The following is a 21,740-nucleotide window of genomic DNA, read 5'->3' on the forward strand; positions in this document are numbered from 1 at the left end:
AATCAACCTTGTAATGTATGAAAACACAAGGGCATACAATAGTCATAAAACTATGTAATCATGCTTCAAAACCATTTTCTTATGTACTAGGACCAAAATTTTGAAACAGAAAATGGATTTTTAGTGTTATAATTTTAGAAACTATATTTAAAACTTTCATAATTTCCTTTCTCCTCTCTTATGTCACCATAAATGTATTTTGATATTGCATTTGTAGTGGGAGAGCAAGAATATATTAAAATAATTGCCTTAAAATATTTCCTTACTTGCAAATCTAGCACAAAGTCCACGTCATTATTAAGCCCTAATAGGTATTTGCACTTAGATATCTGTTAAAAGGGAATAAGTCTTGGCAGGGAAAGAGCAACTGTGGATCGCAGTTTGGCAGAGACTGGAGGGCTGAGCTTGAAAACAATAGTCATGACTCCTTGGCTCTACAGACTCAATAGCTCAGCTTGAAACAGTCAGGCTTGAGAAACGCCAGAAGCTGATATTTAAGACAACACTTGGCAGCAGACCCTAAATATTTTAGAACCAATATGTTATGAGTTCTTAAAAACCAGAAATAAATACTCTGAGATTTGGCAAGAAATGAAGGCCCACTAATCAACAAGTACCAACAAGTCATCATTGTATTCTCCAAGTAGCTTCCCACTCATCTCTGTGATACAAAGCTGCAGAAGACTTGGCCTCTGTGAGTGTGACGTCACAGCTGCCCACAGCACAGAAGAGACCAGGCTGACTACACTTGGTTAGTGATCGTACACTGGGAGCAACATGAATCATAAGCTGCAGTGCACCACGCTGGAATTAAGGTGGGGAGCAGACGGAGACTTGTCTCTAGCTCGCCCTGCCCTTAGAACAAATGTCACATCAGCAAACTCACCTCCCAGGTCAGAGCAATGTCCTTTCACTACCGGAAAACAAACGAGAAAAGGAAAAACTGTTTCAAAAACTTTACAAAGGCCTGGGAAAATGTGTGATGAAGAAGGCTCTGCATTTCTCAAGGGGAATACAGATTTGAGAAAGTTCTTAAAATTGGAGAGATTCTTCCATGAAAGAAATGGCACCCCTTAAAATTCACAGCTAGTATGGAAAGTGCTCTGGCTCTGGCCAGTGCAACACCGGTACCCTTTTCTCTGGGGGCCCAAGAGCTGCACTGTCAAAACAGGCTGCTGAACACTCTATGTAGGCTAGTACAAGCTGAGGTGTGCTGTTAGTGTAAGTATTTGATGCCAAAAATGATATGAAAAGAAAGGACTTGAGACATCTTATACTTCTATATTGAGCACATATTTAAATTATAACTTGTGACACAGTAATTTATATTAAATACATCACTAAGATTAACCAGAGCTGTTTCTTTGTTCCTTTTTTTAAAGTGTATCTACTTTAAACTCGATATGCTTCCTATTATGATTCCATTTACAAATCCACAGTTCACGGGAGTGCTATAAGGGTGCCAGGTGACTCCAATCAGGCCGCCAGGGTGTACACCATTCTTGCATCTCACAGGGCTGACCCAGGTCCCTGGCATGACAGTGGGAGACACAGACTCTCTCAGCAGCAGATTGACTTTTAGTAATGCCAGGGAGTGAGCACTAGACTGGTCACATGCCAGCATCTAATAATGGAGAGATTCATGCATGCAGTCTCAGGGAATAGGGCTAATCATGACTTTGAGCCTGCAACTTTCATTCTGGAACTGATGACAAAAACTAATACATAAAATGCAGAGCACGTTTCTAACAGGCTCATTCTGAATCTCTGCTTTGGTGCAAATGGCTACTTTGGGTGCACTCAGTTCACACGTTGGTCACAGAAAGCCCCCAGGGTCTTATTTTCATATATTCATTTAACTGAACTCAGGCAATAAAACAAATCTACAGCTTTACCTTTACATTTCAAATTTAAAAGTTCTGTGAATTTCTATTTTAATGATTATCTACTACTTAACAGCGTCAAAATATTCTTATACATTAATAGTAAAAGAATGCTATTTATTTACATGAACAGGTCGTTAAAATAAATCCCATAATGGATTTTTTTCCTTATTTTTATATAATGCTTAATAAATTTTCTAAAGTGGATGCTAGAAATAAAAATAGCCACAATAATAAGCAAAGATTAAAGCTGATAGAACAATTAAGAAATATTAAGACTATGAAGAAAGGAGCTTAATTATAAATGAATATTCTATACCCTTCCCTCATTCATATACATGAAAAATATTTAGCCTTATTATTATATATCAGCCTTATTATTCTAGATACTGGAGATAAGATACTAAATAAATGAATGCAATAGCAGCCATCGCAGAGCATTCAGTCTAGCAGTACAGTGACACAGTGGTTCCCAGCTTTCTAATGCTGCGACCCTTTAATGCAGTTCCTCATGCTGTAGTGACACCCACCCATAAAGTTATTAATGTTGCTACTTCATAATTGGAATTTTTCCACTGTTATGAATGGTAATGTAAATATCCATGTTTTACGATGGTCTTAAGTGACACTTGTGAAAGGTTGAGGACCACTGCACTAAGTAATTTCACCTTCCCAATGAGAAATATCCAAGATGCAAACTGAAGATGGATGAGTTGCCACACCATGCAAAGAAGAGAAAATGTCTGCAGGAAAAGAGAACAGCAATTTTTGGCCTGTGTCAGCAGAGAGCACATCCATGACACACAGCAATAGTTGAGGGCTATTTGAGTGCTGGACTGAAATACCAAGTTATGTTTCAGAGAGGTGAACAAATTTGAAAGCTATTCAGGGTGGGGGGCAGTTAGGAGCTTAGGTGATAGGTTAGATACAGATATGAATGAGATAGGGGTTCTTATGAACATGCTCATTTTTCTGCTTTATAAAACTTGATATCCCAATAGTAGGGTACCAGGAAAAGAAGAAAATGATGAACTTAGCTTGGGACATGTGAAGTTTAAGTGGTCTTGATTCATAGCTCTGGAGCTCAGATAGCAGTCTTGGCTAAGAAGAGAAACTTATGATTCTTGTTCTCAGAGGGGCCAACAGAGCATGGCTGTCTCAAGAACATACTTGAGGTACAGCCAGTAAAAATTGCTCAGAAGGAAAAAGAGATCTGAAGCACAGAAGGAAGACATGGCTTGGTTTGCCTCTTAAGTGGCAGGAAATAGGAACACGAAAAACATGTAAAACTCTGTACAATTTTGGGCTTCTTCGATGTAAAGATTTTTGTGAACTGTCACTGGATAACATAGATTATTCAGTTTATCAAATTAGGATTTTGTTAAGCAAATCACACACACACCACCACCACTACCACTACCACCACCACCACCACCACCACTACCACCACCAAACAACCAAACAACCAAAAACCAAGAATGGAAGAATGCTGAAAGCTGCTGGTAGCAATGGCTTTACCAGAGGCCATGGGAATATACAGCAGGTGACAACTAGTATTCAACAGGTTCGACCTACAGGATGAATAACTCTCTGATGGGGAGCCCCACTTGGCAAAGACAATGGGGTCACTAACTGTGAATGACTGGTTGCTTCTGTCTGTAGTTTTCATGTGCCACTACATTTCTTCCCTCAAAATAGCCATGGGTATTTTTCCCATTGCTTGTATGTTTATCTGATGTATATATTCCATCGTTTGGGTACACATATAGCTGTGGATGATCAGGAAGATGATTTCTGCTTAAGCTACATAATTTTGATGAGTAAAAATAACTAGAATATTTTTCATAATTGATGTAGGAAAGTAATAGTATTCTCAGTCACAAAGACAGCTAATTTTAGACTTCACAACAAATTCAAAACAGACCAGCTGCCTTTGCAGAGAATACACAAGGACAAGTTCCCAAATGTCTGCTGAATCAAGGTCAGGCATGAAACAACTTTGGTAGACATAACCCCTGCAGTAATTGACTTTCTGCATGTACTCCTAATCTCAAGGTTCAAGCAACTAACTGTTAATTGTTTAAGTCCTGAATTTCAATGCCACTTTCTGTCTGGGAACCTTGACCACTTAGAGCTAAGTGCATGGCCAAGCGTTACTGGCTGATCAGTGCAACCTCCCTAGCCTGAGAGAAACTGTGTGACTTATCATGTGTTATGAGATAGGGTCGAACTCTGTATATGTAACTTATAATTGTCCAGAATTTGGCTGTTGAGGTGAATGTGTGTGCTGAAAGAGGGATGTAGCTGCATGTGTAGAGGGAGAAGTGTGGGAAGATGTTATCTGAGTGTATCGGGAGAGAAGTATGAGAGATGTAAGAAGAAGAGACAGAGATGTGTATGTAGGGCAGAAATGCATGTTCAGAGTGAGTGAGTGAGTGAGTAAATGATGTGGTAGTGTGTGAAGGAATACAACAGAGTGGAGAGAAGAAATTTGTATAAAAGAGAGATGTAGAGATATGTGAAAAAGAAATGTAACTGTGTGAAAAAAGATGTAACTGTATGTAAAGATAAATTGCTGTGCAGGAGAGAGGTATTATGTAAAGAGATATACAGCAGTATGTAGCTGTGTGGAGACAGAGATTTTCAGAGAGAGGATTTTTCAAAATGAAGTAAAAGAGAAAGTTGCCACCAGAAAGCGTGTTTCCTTATTTTCTACTCAAAAAAGTCTAGCCCTCACCACATTCGTGTTTGTTTTTTGTTTTTGTTTTTGTTTTTGTTTTTGTTTTTTTGCATACCTTGGGCTGCTGGACGCTGGCCCTCCAGTTAAGAGTAGAAGACATTAAGTGTTGAGCACAAGTTACAGAATTTGAACTGGTTAAGAAGGGAACATAGCAATAAAATGAGTCCCAACAATATTCTGCTAACTCATAGATCAATGTTTTGCTAAGCCATCTTCAGAGAAGCCGCCTCCTGCAGTAGATGGGAACAAATACAGAGACTCACAGCCAGACAATGTGCATAAAGTGAGAGACCTTGGACCACTCACACCTAAATGGTATGTCTCCATCAGATACTTCCTCTCAGAGCTCAGAGAATCCCACAGAAGAGGAAATTCAATGATTTTATGGAGGGCATGGAGGACATCAAGGAAACAAGGCCTTCTACACACCTCAATACAGTAGGACCAACGTACAAGTGAATTCACAGAGACTGAGGCAGCATGCACAGGGCCTGCATGTATCTGTGCCAGATGGGGTCCCAGTGCCGAGAGGAGAAGGGGGCACAGCCCTGATCCCTAATCCAAAAGCTATCTCCAGTTCATAACTACCTGCAAATGAAAAATTAATTATCTCCAACAGAGTCTCACTGGGTAACAAACCATTCTTACAGCCAGGATCCATGCCCAGCAATAGTTGGCCAACACAAAAGGAACTCAGTGGCCTCTATGGACGTTTTTCGTCTCAAATGTTTTCTTTTTAACATTACACACCCTTTGTGTATATATTATGGTTTCTGGTTTTGTGTTTTTATGGGATTCCTGTGTGTGTAAACATTTGTGCGTCTACATCTATATGTGTAGATGGCTCTTGTGCTGGCTCTTTTTCTTCTGTTTTTGTTTGTATTGTTTTGTCCTATTCTGGTTTGTTTTTATTTTACTTTATTATTATTATTGTTCCTTAGATGCCCGTTTGTTTTCTAATGAGAGGTGGGTGGATCTTGGAGGAATTGGGGGAGAGGAAAATGTAATCAGAATACATTGTATTAAAAAAAAGCTATTTTCAACGAAATAAACAGTGAAAGTATAAGGAAAAGGAGGAGGAGGACTGAGGAAAAGGAAATAGACCATTGGCAGAAGTGGAAAGCAGCTAAGCTAGCAGATGAGACGTAGAAGTGAGGTCAAGTGACAGCCCTGGTAAAATAGGCGAACCTTCAAGCCAGGAAACGAGTTCACAGTACGAGCAAAGCAGCTGCTAGGGTGATTTCAGAAATGAAGTGACTGCTGGGGATAGGAAGGTCCATGCTGTGGCTGTGTCCACATGTGGCCGAGTGGAAGGAAAAGCTCTCTGGAGCAAACAAAGCAAGCTGAGGATCCAACGGCCATGAAGCTGGGCAGGGCCTCCATCAGTGGTCTCTGTGCTGAGGAGGAAGATGTGGAGGAATTCATGGTCTTGTTGCAACAGTTCCAAATGGCACGATGGAAGAGTGAGAGGAGGGGACAGGGCTCTGGGAGGGAGCAGGGAAGGAGATGACTGCACCGTGGGAGATATGGCCATGGGATGGTAACTGGTTAATATAAATGCTGACTTGGGGTAGGAAACCCCTTTGAGAACACACACTGATTCTGGCATCAAGGAGCAAGTTCTTTGTCTGAGATGGTACCGTGTAAACACCACATTCCTCACATACTGTACTGGCAAGACACCAGGTGTAACACAGGGCATTTTGGCCATGGTATTAACAGCATTCTGAATGTGGTGGTTTGAAAGAAAATGGCCCCAAAGGGGAGTGGCACTATGAGGAGGCGTGGCCTCATTGGAAGAAGTGTGTCACTGTCGGGGTGGGCTTTGGGGTCTCTTTTGCTCAAGCTTCCCTCAGTGTGACAGTCAGTTGGCTTCCTGTTGTCTGCAAGATGTAGCATTCTCAGCTCCAGCACCATGTCTGCCTGCATATGGCCATGCTCCCCATCATGATGATAATGGACTGAATCTCTGAAACTGTAAGTGAGCCACCCCAATTAAATGTTTTCCTTGTAAGTGTTGCCTTGCTCATGGTGTCTCTTCACAGCAATAAAAACCTTACCTAAAACACTAAGACAGTTTTGTTGTTTGCTCTGAGGGCCTCTAAACATCAATTCTACTCCTATCTCTGATGATGATAAGAAATAATGCTAGTCCTTGAACAACATACCCTAGTTCCCCATGTTTATTTACCTCTCCTCTTTTTTTAATGTCATATATTTATTTCTTTTACATCTGGACCACAACCTTCTCTCCCTCCTCTCCTCTCACTCCTCCCCCCCTTTCCCCCCACTCTCAATCTACCCCCTTCAGTATTCATTCAGAAGGGGGCAGGCCTCCTATGGGCATCAGCAAAGCATGGCATATCAAGCTGCCCTAAGACCAGGCACCTTCCCCCTGTATTCAAGCTGGGTAAGGTAATCCAGCGTGAGGAACAGGTTCCCAGTTCCCAAGAGCCAGCCAAAGCACCAGGGACAGCCCTGCTCCCATTGCCAGGAGTTCCCCACAAACAGACCAAGCTACACAACTGTCACACATATGCAGAAGGCCTGGTCAGTCCCATGCAGACTCGCTGGTTGTTGGTTCAGACTCTGTGAGTTCCTATGAGCCTCACTAGTGGTTTCTGTGGGGTTTCCTGCAATGTTCCTGACCCCTTTGGCTCCTACAATCCCTCTTCTCTCTCTTTACCAGGACTCCCCAAGCTCGGCCCAATGTTTTGCCTTGGATCTCTAAATCTGCCTCCATCAGTCACTAGAAAAAGGCTCTCTGATGACAATGGGGGTGGGGGTATTCACCAATCAGATCACAGGGGGTGGCCAGTTTAGATAAAGGCCCCCTTTTTAGTCATCTCTTACAGTACTCTCTTCCTCCATCCACCTCTCACCCGATCCCTCAGGTTCCCTGCCCACCTGCCCCTACTCCACCCAGGGGATCTCTTCTATTTCCCCTTCCCAGGCAGATCCATTGAACCCCCCTTGTTCCCTAAGCCTTTCTGGGTCTGTGGGTTGTAGCATGGTTATCCATTATTTGACAGCTAATATCCACTTATGAGTGAGTACACACCACCATGTCTCTCTTAATCTTTCTTCTGAGGACCTTTTGACTGCTTCCTCAGAAACTGATGCCGACTTGCCTCCAGGCAGATTGGATGCTATGTGCTCTCTCCCTGGCTGCCTCTCAGATTTTTAGAATGTGAAGCTCTCTCCTGCCTTAGTGCATTTCCCAGCTCACTCCATCCTGTGGCTCTCAGGAATATCCTTTTCCCCTGCATTTGCACTAAACTTTTCCTTCAGAACATTTTTCACAACGGCATTTGCATTGCTGATTGTGTAGCTATTTGTTGAACATCTGGTTCTCCCTAGAATACACAGTTTATGGCAGGAGAAATAAAATTTTATATTATTCATAAATGGTACTTTACATCAAGTTGAGTATTGGCTTAACAAATATTTATTAACCAAATGAATAGTCAAACAAGATACTATCAGGAATTTTTGAATCCTCTCTAAACTTATTGCATTAAAGGGGACAATATTCAAATGCATTCATAGTTTTCGGGGGAAAAAAAATACTATCATGTGCCTTTAGAGTGATATGTCTTTTGCTCAAAGGGCTAGCATCCCAAATAAGGAAATGACAAAAAGCAGTATTGGCCAAAGAATCATGAAGCTTTTCTAGGTTTGATCAAGAGGTCTTAGTGGTTCATCCTTGTTCCAAATGCCCAAATCACAAGAATTATGACTGTTTTGTTTATTCAGTCAAATTGCATTCAGATCCCGCTCTGTGCTCAGTGCTGCTGTGTGACCAGTGTAGGCCTCACTATACTGAACAGGGCATGCTCCTTCAGTGTGTACCTGAGGCAGCGTTCAGACGGCATTCTCCAGCTGGGTCCTCAGAGTCAGGCTTAGAAGTTTTGAGAAGAATCTGCAAGCATTCCAGCTGGATTAAAAAGGACGAGAAAGAAAACTGAAGTGAGCCAAAGCACAAAGAGTGTTCTAGAAGGTCATGACACCGATGCTTCACAATACCAAGGAGAGGCCTAGAGAACGTGAACGCTGACATTTCACATCTCCTCACCACTTCCTTTAACGTGCCCTTGATGTTTTTAAACTTTTAGGCTTTTTACATTATTAGAGACTCAAGTATAGAAAGTGTGATATGTTTGAGACTCGATTAATAGCTGACTAAAGATTGAAAGGAAAAACATCAAATAGTCATTGGGAATAGTTTTCCAACTAAGATTTTACGAAATGCAACTACAGTGATCTGAATTACAGATACTTGTCTGTGGAAATTTAGGTTTCCTTCCAAACATAACTAGTGAAATCAAGTTTATACCAAGTACATTTTGCATAAGTATATACAGAAAAATACTTTTCTACTCAAGGAGGTGGATTCTGGAAACTCATCAAAAAAGCAGCACACAGAGAGGATGAATGTGAGGAGGTAGTGAAACCGATTCTCACAGCAGCCTCAGGCTTAGCAAATGAGGGCAGGTAGTCTGTCAGGCCTGAAGCTCCGTGGCTGCGCACACACTTCGCATCCATCCTTGCTGCCCACCCTCGCTTTGTATTTAAGCGGTGATGTAACTCTAGACAGAAAAATAAATTATTTGAACAGTCTGGGATCTGGTCCATGACTGCATTTTACAACACTCATTAGAGAATCGAGCTCACATTTGGTAATACACCCAAGTGGCAAAATTAATTAGAATCTGAATAAGCTAAATAGGCTTCCTTCTGTCTCAATTTTACTTTGAAAAGCAGCAGTGATCGGGTAAAAGAAAACAAAACACGTATGAAAGCGGTGTATTAAACTGTGCCTATTTCTTCTGGCTTGTGTAAAAAAATATTTGTAATCTGGCTTAAAATTATATGTAGAACTGAATGGTATTTAAAATAAAAGGAAAAAATTATATTATAAAGAAACCTGCAATTGGTATGATTTTTAAATGCTTAATGTAATATATTGCTTAAGTATTCCATTATTACTGAATATTGAGTTGTTTCAAACATTTATTTCATACAATTTACCTTTTAGTTCTTTTGTTTTCAATTATTATAAATAGGCTATTCCTTCACTTGTTTCTAGTGTAAGCTCTAACAAAAGCTAAGGTGGTCATCATCCTCACTTGCTCCACCATGGGTGAGCAGCACAGAGTAATTCTAGGCACATTGTTTAATTAGATGAGAGACTTGCTTAGCAACCTATTATTGCTATAGTTCCTCCCCCAGAACGTGGGGTCATAAGCTCAATGGTATGATATCAAACACAAACATAGATAAACACTTGAGCTCTGAAATGGAAAAGAATATCTATTATAGGTGGGATTAAAAAAATCTTACTCTTTTGAATTCCTATGTTTTTAAAATGCTTCTAGTGATCCAGCAAATGGAGAAGAGAATTTTAAAGATTAGAATAATTCACCATTAGAAGATCTATCTAATTTGATACATTCCAAACAGTAATGGAAAAAAATCATAAAATGAATTCAATCCCTGCTAGAGATACTTATTGTTTCTAAGTCAACACGGTAAATTAGTTCTTCTCCCAAATTATCTAAGTATGATCTCCTACATCCTACATAGTTTAATTAAATGAATGAAACATCTAAAGGTGAGTCAAAATGAATTATGGATGTATTGCCACAGAAAAAGTTTTCTTACTATTTACTATTTAATATTATTTTCCTACATAATATTTTCAACTTGCTATGTATATAATATGTTGGTATAAAAATAAGATTTACCAGCACTTGGGAGGCAGAGCCAGGCGGATCTCTGTGAGTTCGAGGCCAGCCTGGGCTACCAAGTGAGCTCCAGGAAAGGCGCAAAGCTACGCGGAGAAACCCTGTCTCGAAAAACCAAAAAAAAAAAAAAAAAAAAATAAGATTTACGGACAAATACATTTGTTTTATGAACAGTTTCACAGACAGGATGGTGTGCTGGAGGTACCATATCCTTCCACAGCTTTTTTTTTTTTTGCTTTTTCCCTGCTTGGTACCTGGATTCCTTTCTAATTTATGGCTCTGAACGTCCCCAGGAGCTCTGGAGACCTTGATCAGTCCCTTATCTTCCTTCTCTTCAGAACCCTCTGCATTCAGAGTTGGCCAGCTTGGTGAACATCAGGAAACACAATGATATAAAAACAGGCTCTCTGTGATCTCACCACACACGAAGGCACACCTAACACAACCTTGGGTGTGATATTCAGTTGGAAGCACAAGAAGAAGCTTTTCTTGTTTGAACTGAGAGCCATCACTGTAGAGGGCTCTTAACTGTGGCCATCTGCCGCTTTCTGAAGCCACGGCTCTAACAAAAGTGCTCTCCTGATGCATCTCTAGTCAGGCTGTTCCGAGTTCTTTGTTCAGGTAGGTCCTTCCTTCCCTCTCTTCAAGAGCTTTGTGATCAAGCACTGGATATATGAGTGTTTTGATGAACAGAGAATTCACTGATGTCACAATAATTCAAAGGAGAAAATATGCTTGTGAAAGTAGTTAAGAAAGCATGTATTCAAATTCTGCCGTCGATTAACCAGTTTCTCGGCTCAGCTTCACAGATTTTTAGAAGGATGAAGTGAATTTTACCCCTCAGTGTAGTTATTATACATGAGCAAGGCAGGGAAAGATATCAGAATTTTCTACTGCAAAAATACACCTCATCAACACATGGATTATATTGAGCTAACAGTTGCTAAAAACCAGCAGGTGTGGGATATGCTCTAAAAACAGGGCCGTGTTTTCCCTTTTCAAAGGAAATTTCCATTCCGAGACAGCTCTGTCACCAGACTCGGTTAGCGTCAATGTGCTAGGTTCCTCTATGACTATACAAATGTGACTTATGTAGTTATTGTCCCAGGTGACAAGTGTGTCTTCGAATCTTTACTTTTGTTTGTAGCTAACATGTCAAATACTAATATTTTTTATTTTATCTTAATCCATAATAGTTTGAAAGGAGAAAAAAAATCTGAGAGGAAGATCATGAGTGTACTTTTAACCACTGCCAAATTACTTGTAATAATGTCAATGCCAGAAAAAGTTCTGTTATTTTATTGTTTAAAGAATAATGACAATAAAATATTTGTACATGTTTAATAAGACACTTTTTTCTTTTTTTTGTTTTTTTGGTTTTTCGAGACAGGGTTTCTCTGTGTAGCTTTGCGCCTTTCCTGGAACTCGCTTTGGAGACCAGGCTGGCCTTGAACTCACAGAGATCCGCCTGGCTCTGCCTCCTCAGTGCTGGGATTAAAGGTGTGCGCCACCACCGCCCAGCAGTGACACTTTTTAAAATACTTTTAATCTGAGGTCACTTGAATCCATGGATGTTGAACCTACAGATTCAAAGAACTAACTGAAACAGCACAAGCTGGGGGTAGTGAAATCGGGTCTCAAACCCAGCAGACCCCACACCGAGTCCACACTTTCAGCCACAGGTTGCACTAAAAACGGAGCACAGGCCAGGACACTGGTGCCACCGTAAGGTGCTGAGGAGCCTCACGGCAGAAGAGTTAACGGTTACGGCTAGTCAATTTTTACGTCAACTTGACACGTGCTAAAGTCATTTGGGAAGAAGGAACCTCAATTAAGAAAATGCTTAGGACAGGTTGGCCTGTGTGCAAGTCTGTGAAGCATTTTTTTTTTTTAATCATTGATGTGAGAGGGCCCCCGCTCACAGTGGGTGACACCATCTGTAGGCAGGTGGTCCTGGGTGCTGTAAGAAGGCAGGCTGAGAAAGTCACGAGAAGCAAGCCAGCAAACAGCATTCCTACATGGCCTCTGTATCAGCTCCTGCCTCCAGGATCCTGCTCCACTCCCTGCCCTGACTTCCCGCCCTGGACGATGGACTAAACCTTTTCCTCTCTGTGTTGATTTTGGTCACAGTGTTTTATCATAGCAATAGAAACCCTAACTAAGACATAAGGCAGCATCAGCTCATTTCAGAAAAGGTTTCCTATCATTTACAGTTCCCAAAGTTAATAAAGAAACATTTCAACCACTACAAGGAAAACAGAACAAACCTAAATGTCCCCAGTCCTGCTTGATCTATATATAGAAGATTGGGGCTGTAGCCACCAGCTGTTGCTGTCTCCCTGCTGTAGGCTGAATTATGCCCCCATACCAATTCATATGTGGAGTGCTTAACCTCTAATACTTCAGTGATAAGATTTTTAAGGAGGTAATTAAAATTAAATGTCATGAGTGGGCCCTAATTAAATTGTGTTCACACACACACACAAAAAAATCTCAGTGCACAAACAATTGTTGTGTAGCAATCTCCTGAAAGATAAAAACTCTATCTTGGAGGAAAGCTCACCAGAATTCAGGATGTTCTAAAGGGAGGGGAAACTTGCACCCTGCAGGGAAGCTCTTTAAACTGAACAAGTAAACAACAGAGTCCTAGAAGTCCCTGAAACTGAGCAGATTTCTCCCTCCCCACGCTGATAAAGCAGAGAGGACTTCTGAGACACACTCACACTAGCCAACCTACTGAAAGAAGCTCAGACAAACTGAGCTACCTAGAAAAGATCCTCCAACTGGTGGAACTTGCTACCATTTGTGCAGTGTTCTCAGGTTTCCAGCTTTCATGAACTGTCAGTGCTGGGATGATGGGCTTTTGGTGATACAGCCGTCTTTGAGTCATTTCTGCTCCTGCAAGTAACCCATTCCAGTAAAAAACTCATTGGTTCACCCATTTGGATTTCAGCGACATCATTACTTTTGGGTCTGTTGTTGGGTTCCTATCTGGGGTGAGTACACAGTTGTTCACATCTCCCCAGGAATAGTGTCACACATGAACAAGGAAGAAGAAAGTCTATGTAAACACAGAGGTATAGCAGCCATATGTAAGCCTAGGAGAGGGACCTCAGAAGAAATCAACCTTGCTGACATGTTATCAAATTCCTACCATTCAAAAGATGTGAGAAATAATTCTGTTGTTTAAGCCACACTCCCTGCGGTATTTCCTATGTCAGTCCTTGTAATTAAAGTCTGTAATTAAAGTCAGCCTGACCTCTAGCCATTGCTGCCAAGTCCTCCCAATTTGCTTCAAGTTACCATGGCTCAGAGGCTGTACCGAACCCAATGACCACATTGCCCACAAATCTATGACAGTCTGTGCTCTGCTCAGATGAAGCTGAGTCATGGGTGGGTGAGAAACTTCTGACCCAGATGTCTCCTGAGATAGATCCTTTTCACTGTTGACCCACTGGAAGATCTGGCTCCCGCTTTGCTTTTCTAATCAGTGCTCAATTTTCTCTGAGAAGTTAAAACATACCACTGTCCACAGAAATTCCCTCCAGGAAGTTTCTTAGATTCCCATGCACAGCATAATGTGCTTGCTCCGTGAGAGCCTACTCCTTTGCAGGTTTTATAATAGCCATGGGGGACCCAACGGAGAGAACTGAGTGTCTATAATGTCAAATCCCTACCCTGCCGTGTGGCTCAATTACAGGCAACCTCTTAACACCACATTCCTGAGGCTGAGCTGTGTACCTGCATCACTTCTTAATAACGTAAAATGGTGTTGTTTTGTTTCTGATCAGGCATTCTCCCAAACTCTTACCCATCATGAGAAACCCCTCCAATCTAACGTGTATGAGAACAAGCATATAAACCTGTTGTAAGATTCTGTCCTTTGTGTATGCCATGGTCATTGCTACCTCAAAATGAGAAAAGTGTAATTACCTGCACTCTCGAGATCAGGCTTAACAACTTTCCCTTGCAGGAGTATGTAGGGGTTACCAGATCCTCACCCGACATTACAAACACATACACCCCTGCCACCTCTGTGGCTTGTGGTCTTGGGAGGTGCTACAGTCTATAGGAGGTGGAAGAGTAACTAAGTGAGCTTACTTCAGATTATTCATTACAACTGGATATTGTTATTTGTTTATATGCATCTATGGAAAAAAACATGTTTTTGCCATGTGCAGCTTGATGGCCACGTGTGGCTTGCTGGCCATTTGTAGCCTGCTTTTGTGACTTTACTCATGTGATTCCTCTTAATCCTGAGTTTATTGGTTATTGCATGAGACTTTAGTCTGCCTCATTTTTAGGCTCCACGCTCCCAGGTCCCATTGCCTCTAGGGTGGTAAACACTCACTATGCTCCTTTTTTTCTCTTTTGAAATGGTCAGGTATGTTCTGTGCCACTATGTGCTGGAAGTTTATGATTTTCTTTTTTATTTCAGTTTAACAGGGGGTTACAGTTTTTGAGTTTTTGCCTTGAGTCTCAGAAGGTGGTTTGAATGAGACTGGTCCCCATAGGTTCACAGATGTGAATGTTTGGTCACCAGTGGGTGACACCGTGTGGAAAACTAGGAAGGATTTGGAGCATGCGCGGCCTTATTGGAGGAAGTTTGTCACTGGGGGTGGGCTTTAAGGTTTCAAAAACTCATGCAAGGCCTCCTCCCAAGTCTCTCTCTCTCTCTCTCTCTCTCTCTCTCTCTCTCTCTCTCTCTCTCTCTCTCTCTGTGTGTGTGTGTGTGTGTGTGTGTGTGTGTGTGTGTGTGTGTGTGTGTATGTGTCCCTCTCTCTCCCAGGCCTCTCTGCCTGCCTTCAGATCAGGATGTAAAGTTCTCAGCTCTTTTTCAGCACCCCGCATGCCGCCATGTTCACTCCATGATGATAGTGGACTAACCTCTCACACTGTAAGCAAGCCCTGAATTAAATGCTCTTTCTAAGAGTTGCCTTTGCTGTGGTGTCTCGTCACAGCAGCAGAACAGTAACTAAGTCATCAGTACACTGGTACCTCAGGCATCTCTTCTGCTGTTGTGCTTTGTCACCTACAGTGTCTCCTCCTGGGCACGGTTTGCAGAGGCGCCCTTCCATGCTGGCCTGTTTTACCTCTGACAGGGCACTGGTCCCTTTACTGCTCAGGACATTTTTGCCCTCTTTTTTTGAGTGGCCAGAGGGAGGGAGAAGGTGTTCTGCTGGACGGTAACCATCCTGCATGTTTCCAGTGTCACTTCTCTGCTCATCTCTACGTGTTCCAATAGCACTATACCACACTCAACAGTATAGTTCCCACCTTTATAATCCCTGGATGGGGGCAGGATCTTCTGTACTAGCTCAGCCTCCTTTGACTCACAGTCCTGGCAGCCACAGCTTTGACAGCTGTCCCAGTCATACCCCATGGCCTCACTTTTGTTTGCCAGGTAAATGACTGTGCGATTCTGTTTACATGGTCAGGATCCACACCTATATATTCACTAGTCTTAACTATTATTCCGGGACTAATATTATTGTAAAAAAAAATCCTCAAAGCAAAAAGAATAAAAGTATAATGTATCTCCATTTTGGAATAGAGAACATGAGATTTTTTTTTTTGTTTTGTTTTTTTGTTTTTTTTTTTTTTTGTTTTTTGAGACAGGGTTTCTCTATGTAGCTTTGCGCCTTTCCTGGAACTCACTTGGTAGTCCAGGTTGGCCTCAAACTCACAGAGATCCGCCTGCCTCTGCCTCCCAAGTGCTGGGATTAAAGGCATGCGCCACCACCGCCCGGCAAGAACATGAGATCTTAATGAGGGGTGGTCTGCAGAGTGAGCTCCAGGGTTTCCATTTATATTATGGAATTCATTGGTTAAATTTCTTTTAACTGATGACATAGACAGAATTTCTTCAAGGGTAAAACATCAAGCCACCCCAGTGCATGTGGTTGGAGACCTTTTGGATCAAGTGAAAATCTGCTGCGTGAGTAGCTCTCTCTTCCAGCTGTACGAGCACACCCCTCTTCAGCTCTGACTTTAATTTTTAGCTCCATCACATTCTATGAATAGCAACACGAAATGCTTGGATCAGTTACACAGCCTTGTCAAAATAACCTAACCTGCAATTATAACATCCTGAGGTGCTTCTCTCAAATGTTCCATGAATACTATTTTATTAAGGAATTTTGTATAGCTCTTTTGCCACTAAACTCAATTATTCCCCTAAATCTTTACAGACGGCAAAATGTAGGTCTTCTGCATTTTACTAGTACATATATAAATTATTTGTAAGATAGATAATATATTCCTGAGCTACATGACACAGGATGTATTTCGTAAATGTAATTATTTTAGTCCATTAAAAACTCTGTATAAAACAGTTCTTAGACAGCACAGGTCCATTCCCACTGATCATTGGAAACCTTCCAACTAAGAGAAAATACATAGTGTAGAGTTCCCTACCTTCTGATCAAAATGTGTCCAAATACAATTTTAAGATAGAGGGTCTTAATGCTAGATTTTAAAACATGGATGGCTCATTCATCAAAGATTTACTAAGTGTTTAATATGCTTCTAGTATCTACTGAACAAGGTATAATTAGACACTCAAGAAAAAATAAAAATAATGTCTCCCTTTAAAAGCTTACAAACTACAAGATAAGGTAGGCCATTTACATTTGCAGTTATCCTAACAGCATCAGACAGCTGGCATTTTCCTTATTGTACAAATTTTTCTCATTCCAACTTCTCTAAAATGAGAGTTGTACCTTGAAAACATTAATTAATATGCGCCTACCTCTCCACTTGGAGAAGCAGAAGCACGGCTTGCCTCTACGTTATAACAGGAAACGCTGTTGTTCACGGGAGTGGTTAGTACACGGGCTTCCCACTGAATTCTTATGACAACCTGTCATTGTACAAATCAGGAGTCTTCTGGCAGGGAGGGGAACATGAGCTTGACTAACTGAAATGCCGAAGGGGGAAGGCTGCAAGCTCACATTGCCCGTGCAAAAGGGAATTCATCCACTGCAGTGCTGGGCAAAGGTAACCCCAGAAGCGCTGACGGATGCATGGGGAGAAGGTGGCTTCTCAGCTCTGGACACTATGCCCTGAAATAGGAAGCCTGAGTTACAGTCCTGTGAAATGAAGTTCCTGCATGCCTTGGAGGTGTGGCTCAGTGTCCTCATAAAAGCAGTGGTTCTTGGAAGTAAACTGCCTGTTACGCATCTTGGTGTCATTACTGCTTCTGTGACCTTCATGACATTGGTTTCTCTAAACCCCATTTCCGAGAGAGTAAAAAGGGTATCTAAAGGGAACTCAATAAAAAGTTTAGGATGGCAGATTAAGCACCCATTCATTAAATATTTATACCTATTGGGAGACACATTCCAATTCTGGCAATGTTACATTAAAACAAATGTTTCTCCTTATTTTTCTTGAAGAAATCACAGCACAGATACCATAATAAAGATGTTTTAAAACAAGGGTGAACATACAATTTCAACAACAACAAGAGCAAGACCTAACAGCCATACAAATTATTGAAACTGGGTATATAATAAGTGGCTCAGGAAAACCATGGAAGGTGAGCTCCAACCTGGCAATGGGGGATACAAAGAAAAGAAATCCAACTTCTATCAAGGAAAAAAATATGACTCAGAACCTGATGAGACTAGCATGAGACTCGCTGTGAACTGAAATGTTTGTGCCTGTTCCAGAGTCACACAGCTCAAGCCCTGGGTGATAACGGAATGACCGGGAGACTCCTCTGGGAGGCTACTACATGGTTTGACATTCCATCCATGGCTCAAGACAGGCCACAGCAAGTAGAAGTTCTCATTTCCTACATTTCCTTTTCTGACTTCCTGCCCTGGAGTTGGCATAGAGAAGTTCTCTGACCTCACCTTGTCTGGGTCATAAGACCTTTGTCTAACAGAATCCCAGATCTTCCCCAGGAGCAGGGAGTGATGAAAGGGGAAGGTCTTACTGTGCTGAATGTATTACCTCAGTCAGCCCTGTTTATGCAGTTAGATTTCAAAATGGTTGTCCAGGCTTCAGTCACGCCTGTAGAATGAACGATCCACAGTCCCCCAAAGGAAGGGCTTCCTAGAGAACTGCACAGGTGGAGAGCACAGGGAAGACGACTTGTGCTCCTCCCACACCTCAGCCTGTGCAGTGTCCGTCTGCAGCTGTTATAATATCTTCTACAATAAACTAATAAGCACCCGTGTCTGACTGAGCCCTGTGATCCACTGAGCAAATGGAACAATCCAGAGGGAGGGAAGGGAAGGAGGAAATGATGTAATTATATTATAAGCTCAAAAATTAAAAATATACACATGTATTTTTAAAAAGTTAGGTGGGTAGGGAAGGGAGAGTGAATCTAAGAAGAGTTGGAGGAAGAGCTGAATATAATGAAATACATTGTAAGAAACTCTCCAAGAACTAATTTTTTTAAGGCATGAGAGAACTTCCTTCTCTTCTGTCTACCATGTGAGGATACAAGCAGCCCTCCATCCACATGCCAGATCTGCAGGCATTTAGTTTTAGGACTTCGCAGCCTCCAGAGTTATGAGAGAGAAATATTTGTGTCTAAGCAACTCAGTCTATGGCAATTTGTTACTGAAGCCAAAACGGGCTGGGACAGTTGAAAATAGGAAAACTAGGGAGAAATGTGTTTTAGAACAGACCACCTAAGGGCCCTCTCCTGCACTGTGACTCTTGTCTGCCTCACCCAACCGGCATATCAGATATTTGTTCTCGGAAGAGAAGGAGTGAATGTGTCTCCAGACTGTGGAGCTGAAAAGGCAAAGGGAGCAAGTGAAAGTTTCCACAGGTCTTGTGGAGACTCAAAGCTTCATGTCTCCCCCAGCTTCCAGAGTGCCAGCAGCACTGAGAACTGAGGCTACTTACAGGGGTTAAATAAACAATCAACCCAACCCTCGGCTACCACAGGTTTCCTGAATACACCAAACACCCAGGTCAATCAACTCCATCTCTTTATGTGAAGACCCTGAGTTAACAACCTCCATCCCCACCCAACCCTTACCCCATTCCCTCATGTCTGTGTGTTCAAAACAGCTTTCCTATCCTTTGAATCTGAATACAGACCCAAGAATCAACGAAGGTTTCGAAGAAAGACAGAAAGAGAACACAATAGAATCACCAAAGCAAAGAAACAGGGAAGGTAATTTTTTTTGACAGGATAAAAAAAATTAAGTATTTATTTCTAGGCTGGGAGCAAACATCAGTGCCAGAGCTCTTAGTTCAATCCTCAGTAGCTCAAAAATAAATAAATAAATAAGTAAGTAACCAATGTAGAGTTTTATACACAAATCAATTTAAAGAATAATAAAGTTGTTTCACTTTTGCAAAGTACACAATTATCTCTTAAAGCATTGTTTTCGGGAAATTATTAGAGGATGTTTGTAAGACGAATTGCTAAATGGTCTTATTAATTAAAAAAAAAAAAAAACAGAGCCAGATATTGGGGTATAAACTGAGAGATCAGAAAAGCAGAAATAAGCCAGCAATGTTCTTACCACTTGGAACTCCTCAGCCAAAGAGACCTACTTCCTGTATATCCACGCCTATATGCCTTTGTTCTGCATTTCACTTCCCCTCTCCGGCCAGCTACCTCACTTACTGTCTGTCTGTACAGACCTCCAGACCTCTATGGTCAGTGCTGGGATTAAAGGAGTGTGTCACCATGCCTGGTTCTGTTCCCTAGTGTGGCCTTGAACTCACAGAGATCCATCTGAATGCTAGGATTAAAGGAGTGTGCTACCATTGCCTGACTTCTATGTTTAATATAGTTTTGGCTTTTTCCTCTGATCCTCAGATAAGTTTTATTAGGGTGCACAACATATTGTGTCCCCCAATATATCACCACAGATGTTTTCCATCTAAACAAGAGGATAATCTGGAAGAAATGAGAAGACAGAAGACATGATTTAGGAAACCAGAAACTGAGCAGGGATAGGACAGAGGCAATCTCTAGGAGACTTGAAAAGAATGCCCCAAAGCACACCCAGGAAGAGAGCCATACTAGAGCACTTGAGGGATGCCCGGGGGACTCCCTCCAGAAGGAACTGGAAAAACTGATTAGAAAATTGAAAATCATGCAGGGAAGAAAAGCATTCCTGAGAGATTACGGACAGCCTTTAGACAAAGTGCAGCCTTAGACAGCTAAAGCCGAGGCAGAGAGAAACATAGAAAACCTAACACAGCCAATATGGTAGTGTATCTAAGTTTAGAGAAGAGCGGTGGGAGATGTGCAAATGTGTGACAGATTTATTCATCTATACTTCATATTCCATCATAGAAAAGCCATAGCGCTAACACAAAGAAATCAAAGAACATATCACTGGGACCGTAAGCACGGTAACGGGAAACAGCAATGTAAACATCTAAAGAAACAGCAAAATGAATCCCATACGCTACTTCTTGCACTTTTTACTTTTCCACATAAAGAGAATTATCCAACTCCTGAAATCATGTGAACATAATTCTGTCAAAAATGAAACTAAATTTAAAAGCACATAACAATTCTCAGACTATATAATTTAATTAGCTGAATTATAGTTAATGCAATTCACAAGGCACACAGCTAAATGAGCTAACCCAAAGAGCACACTGTTTCTCGAACACATATTAAATATTATCTTGATGATAATGAGATACAGCAACGATGATGAGCCAGAAGGTACCATTCCCTTTTAGTTGGATAGAGGCCCACAGTCCGTCTCTGTTTCTTCCCTAATCCCGTCTTGCAGAGTGAGACATTGTCTTGCCCAATGGTTAAACTTCGGGAGCGTGATGAGAGAGAAACCAGTCCCAGTATCCCTCACACTTCTTGGACACCTACTCCAAGAGACCTTGAACATGACACAAGGCAACATAATCCATTTTCTTCCTGCTACTGTCCCCAGACTGCTAAATTAGGCACTGACATCAGCAAAACCTTAGCCCGAGTTCATGTGTGAGGCCACTGGTGACATGCCATGCTGACCCTGTTTCATTTGCCTGGACACAATTTGGCCTCCCTATTTTTAACAGACTTCAGAAGTCTCCTGTACACACAAGCAGAGCCTGTCTATATCCGACTGTACTTTTTCTATTATTAATAAAAATAAGTTTTATATTTAAATTGTAAATCTGACTATTTCAGGCTTATACTGGATCATGGTATTTTTTTTACTTTTTAAATTTTTTATTCAAAATAATTATTTTCAGACAATATATTCTGATTATGATTTTCTTTCCCCCAACTCCTCCCAGGTCTACCCTACCCACTCCGTGCCTTCTTTCTTTCTCTCTCTTTAGAAAACAAACAGGCAAACAAACCAGAATATTAAAAAAAGAAAAACATAAAACCACAAGATTGGAAATGGAAACCATAATATACAAGCAAAA

The 21,740-nt window shown here is 41.4% G+C and overlaps 1 protein-coding gene across 3 annotated transcripts in view; it reads right to left on the reverse strand.

Annotated features, from left to right (window-relative positions):
- The window catches only part of Klhl32 (kelch like family member 32), a 217,847-nt gene that overhangs the window by 169,206 nt on the left and 26,901 nt on the right, over nucleotides 1-21,740 (reverse strand). For all 3 annotated transcript variants that reach the window (XM_006979249.4, XM_042270937.2, XM_042270939.2), the window contains exon 2: nucleotides 8,476-8,560. In XM_006979249.4, the coding sequence (XP_006979311.1) occupies nucleotides 8,476-8,498 (23 nt within the window). In that variant the 5' untranslated portion in view covers nucleotides 8,499-8,560. The remainder of the gene's footprint in view (nucleotides 1-8,475; nucleotides 8,561-21,740) is intronic.

This window comes from Peromyscus maniculatus, chromosome 2 (genome assembly GCF_049852395.1).
Source record: "Peromyscus maniculatus bairdii isolate BWxNUB_F1_BW_parent chromosome 2, HU_Pman_BW_mat_3.1, whole genome shotgun sequence".
NCBI classification, from domain to species: Eukaryota; Metazoa; Chordata; class Mammalia; order Rodentia; family Cricetidae; genus Peromyscus; species Peromyscus maniculatus.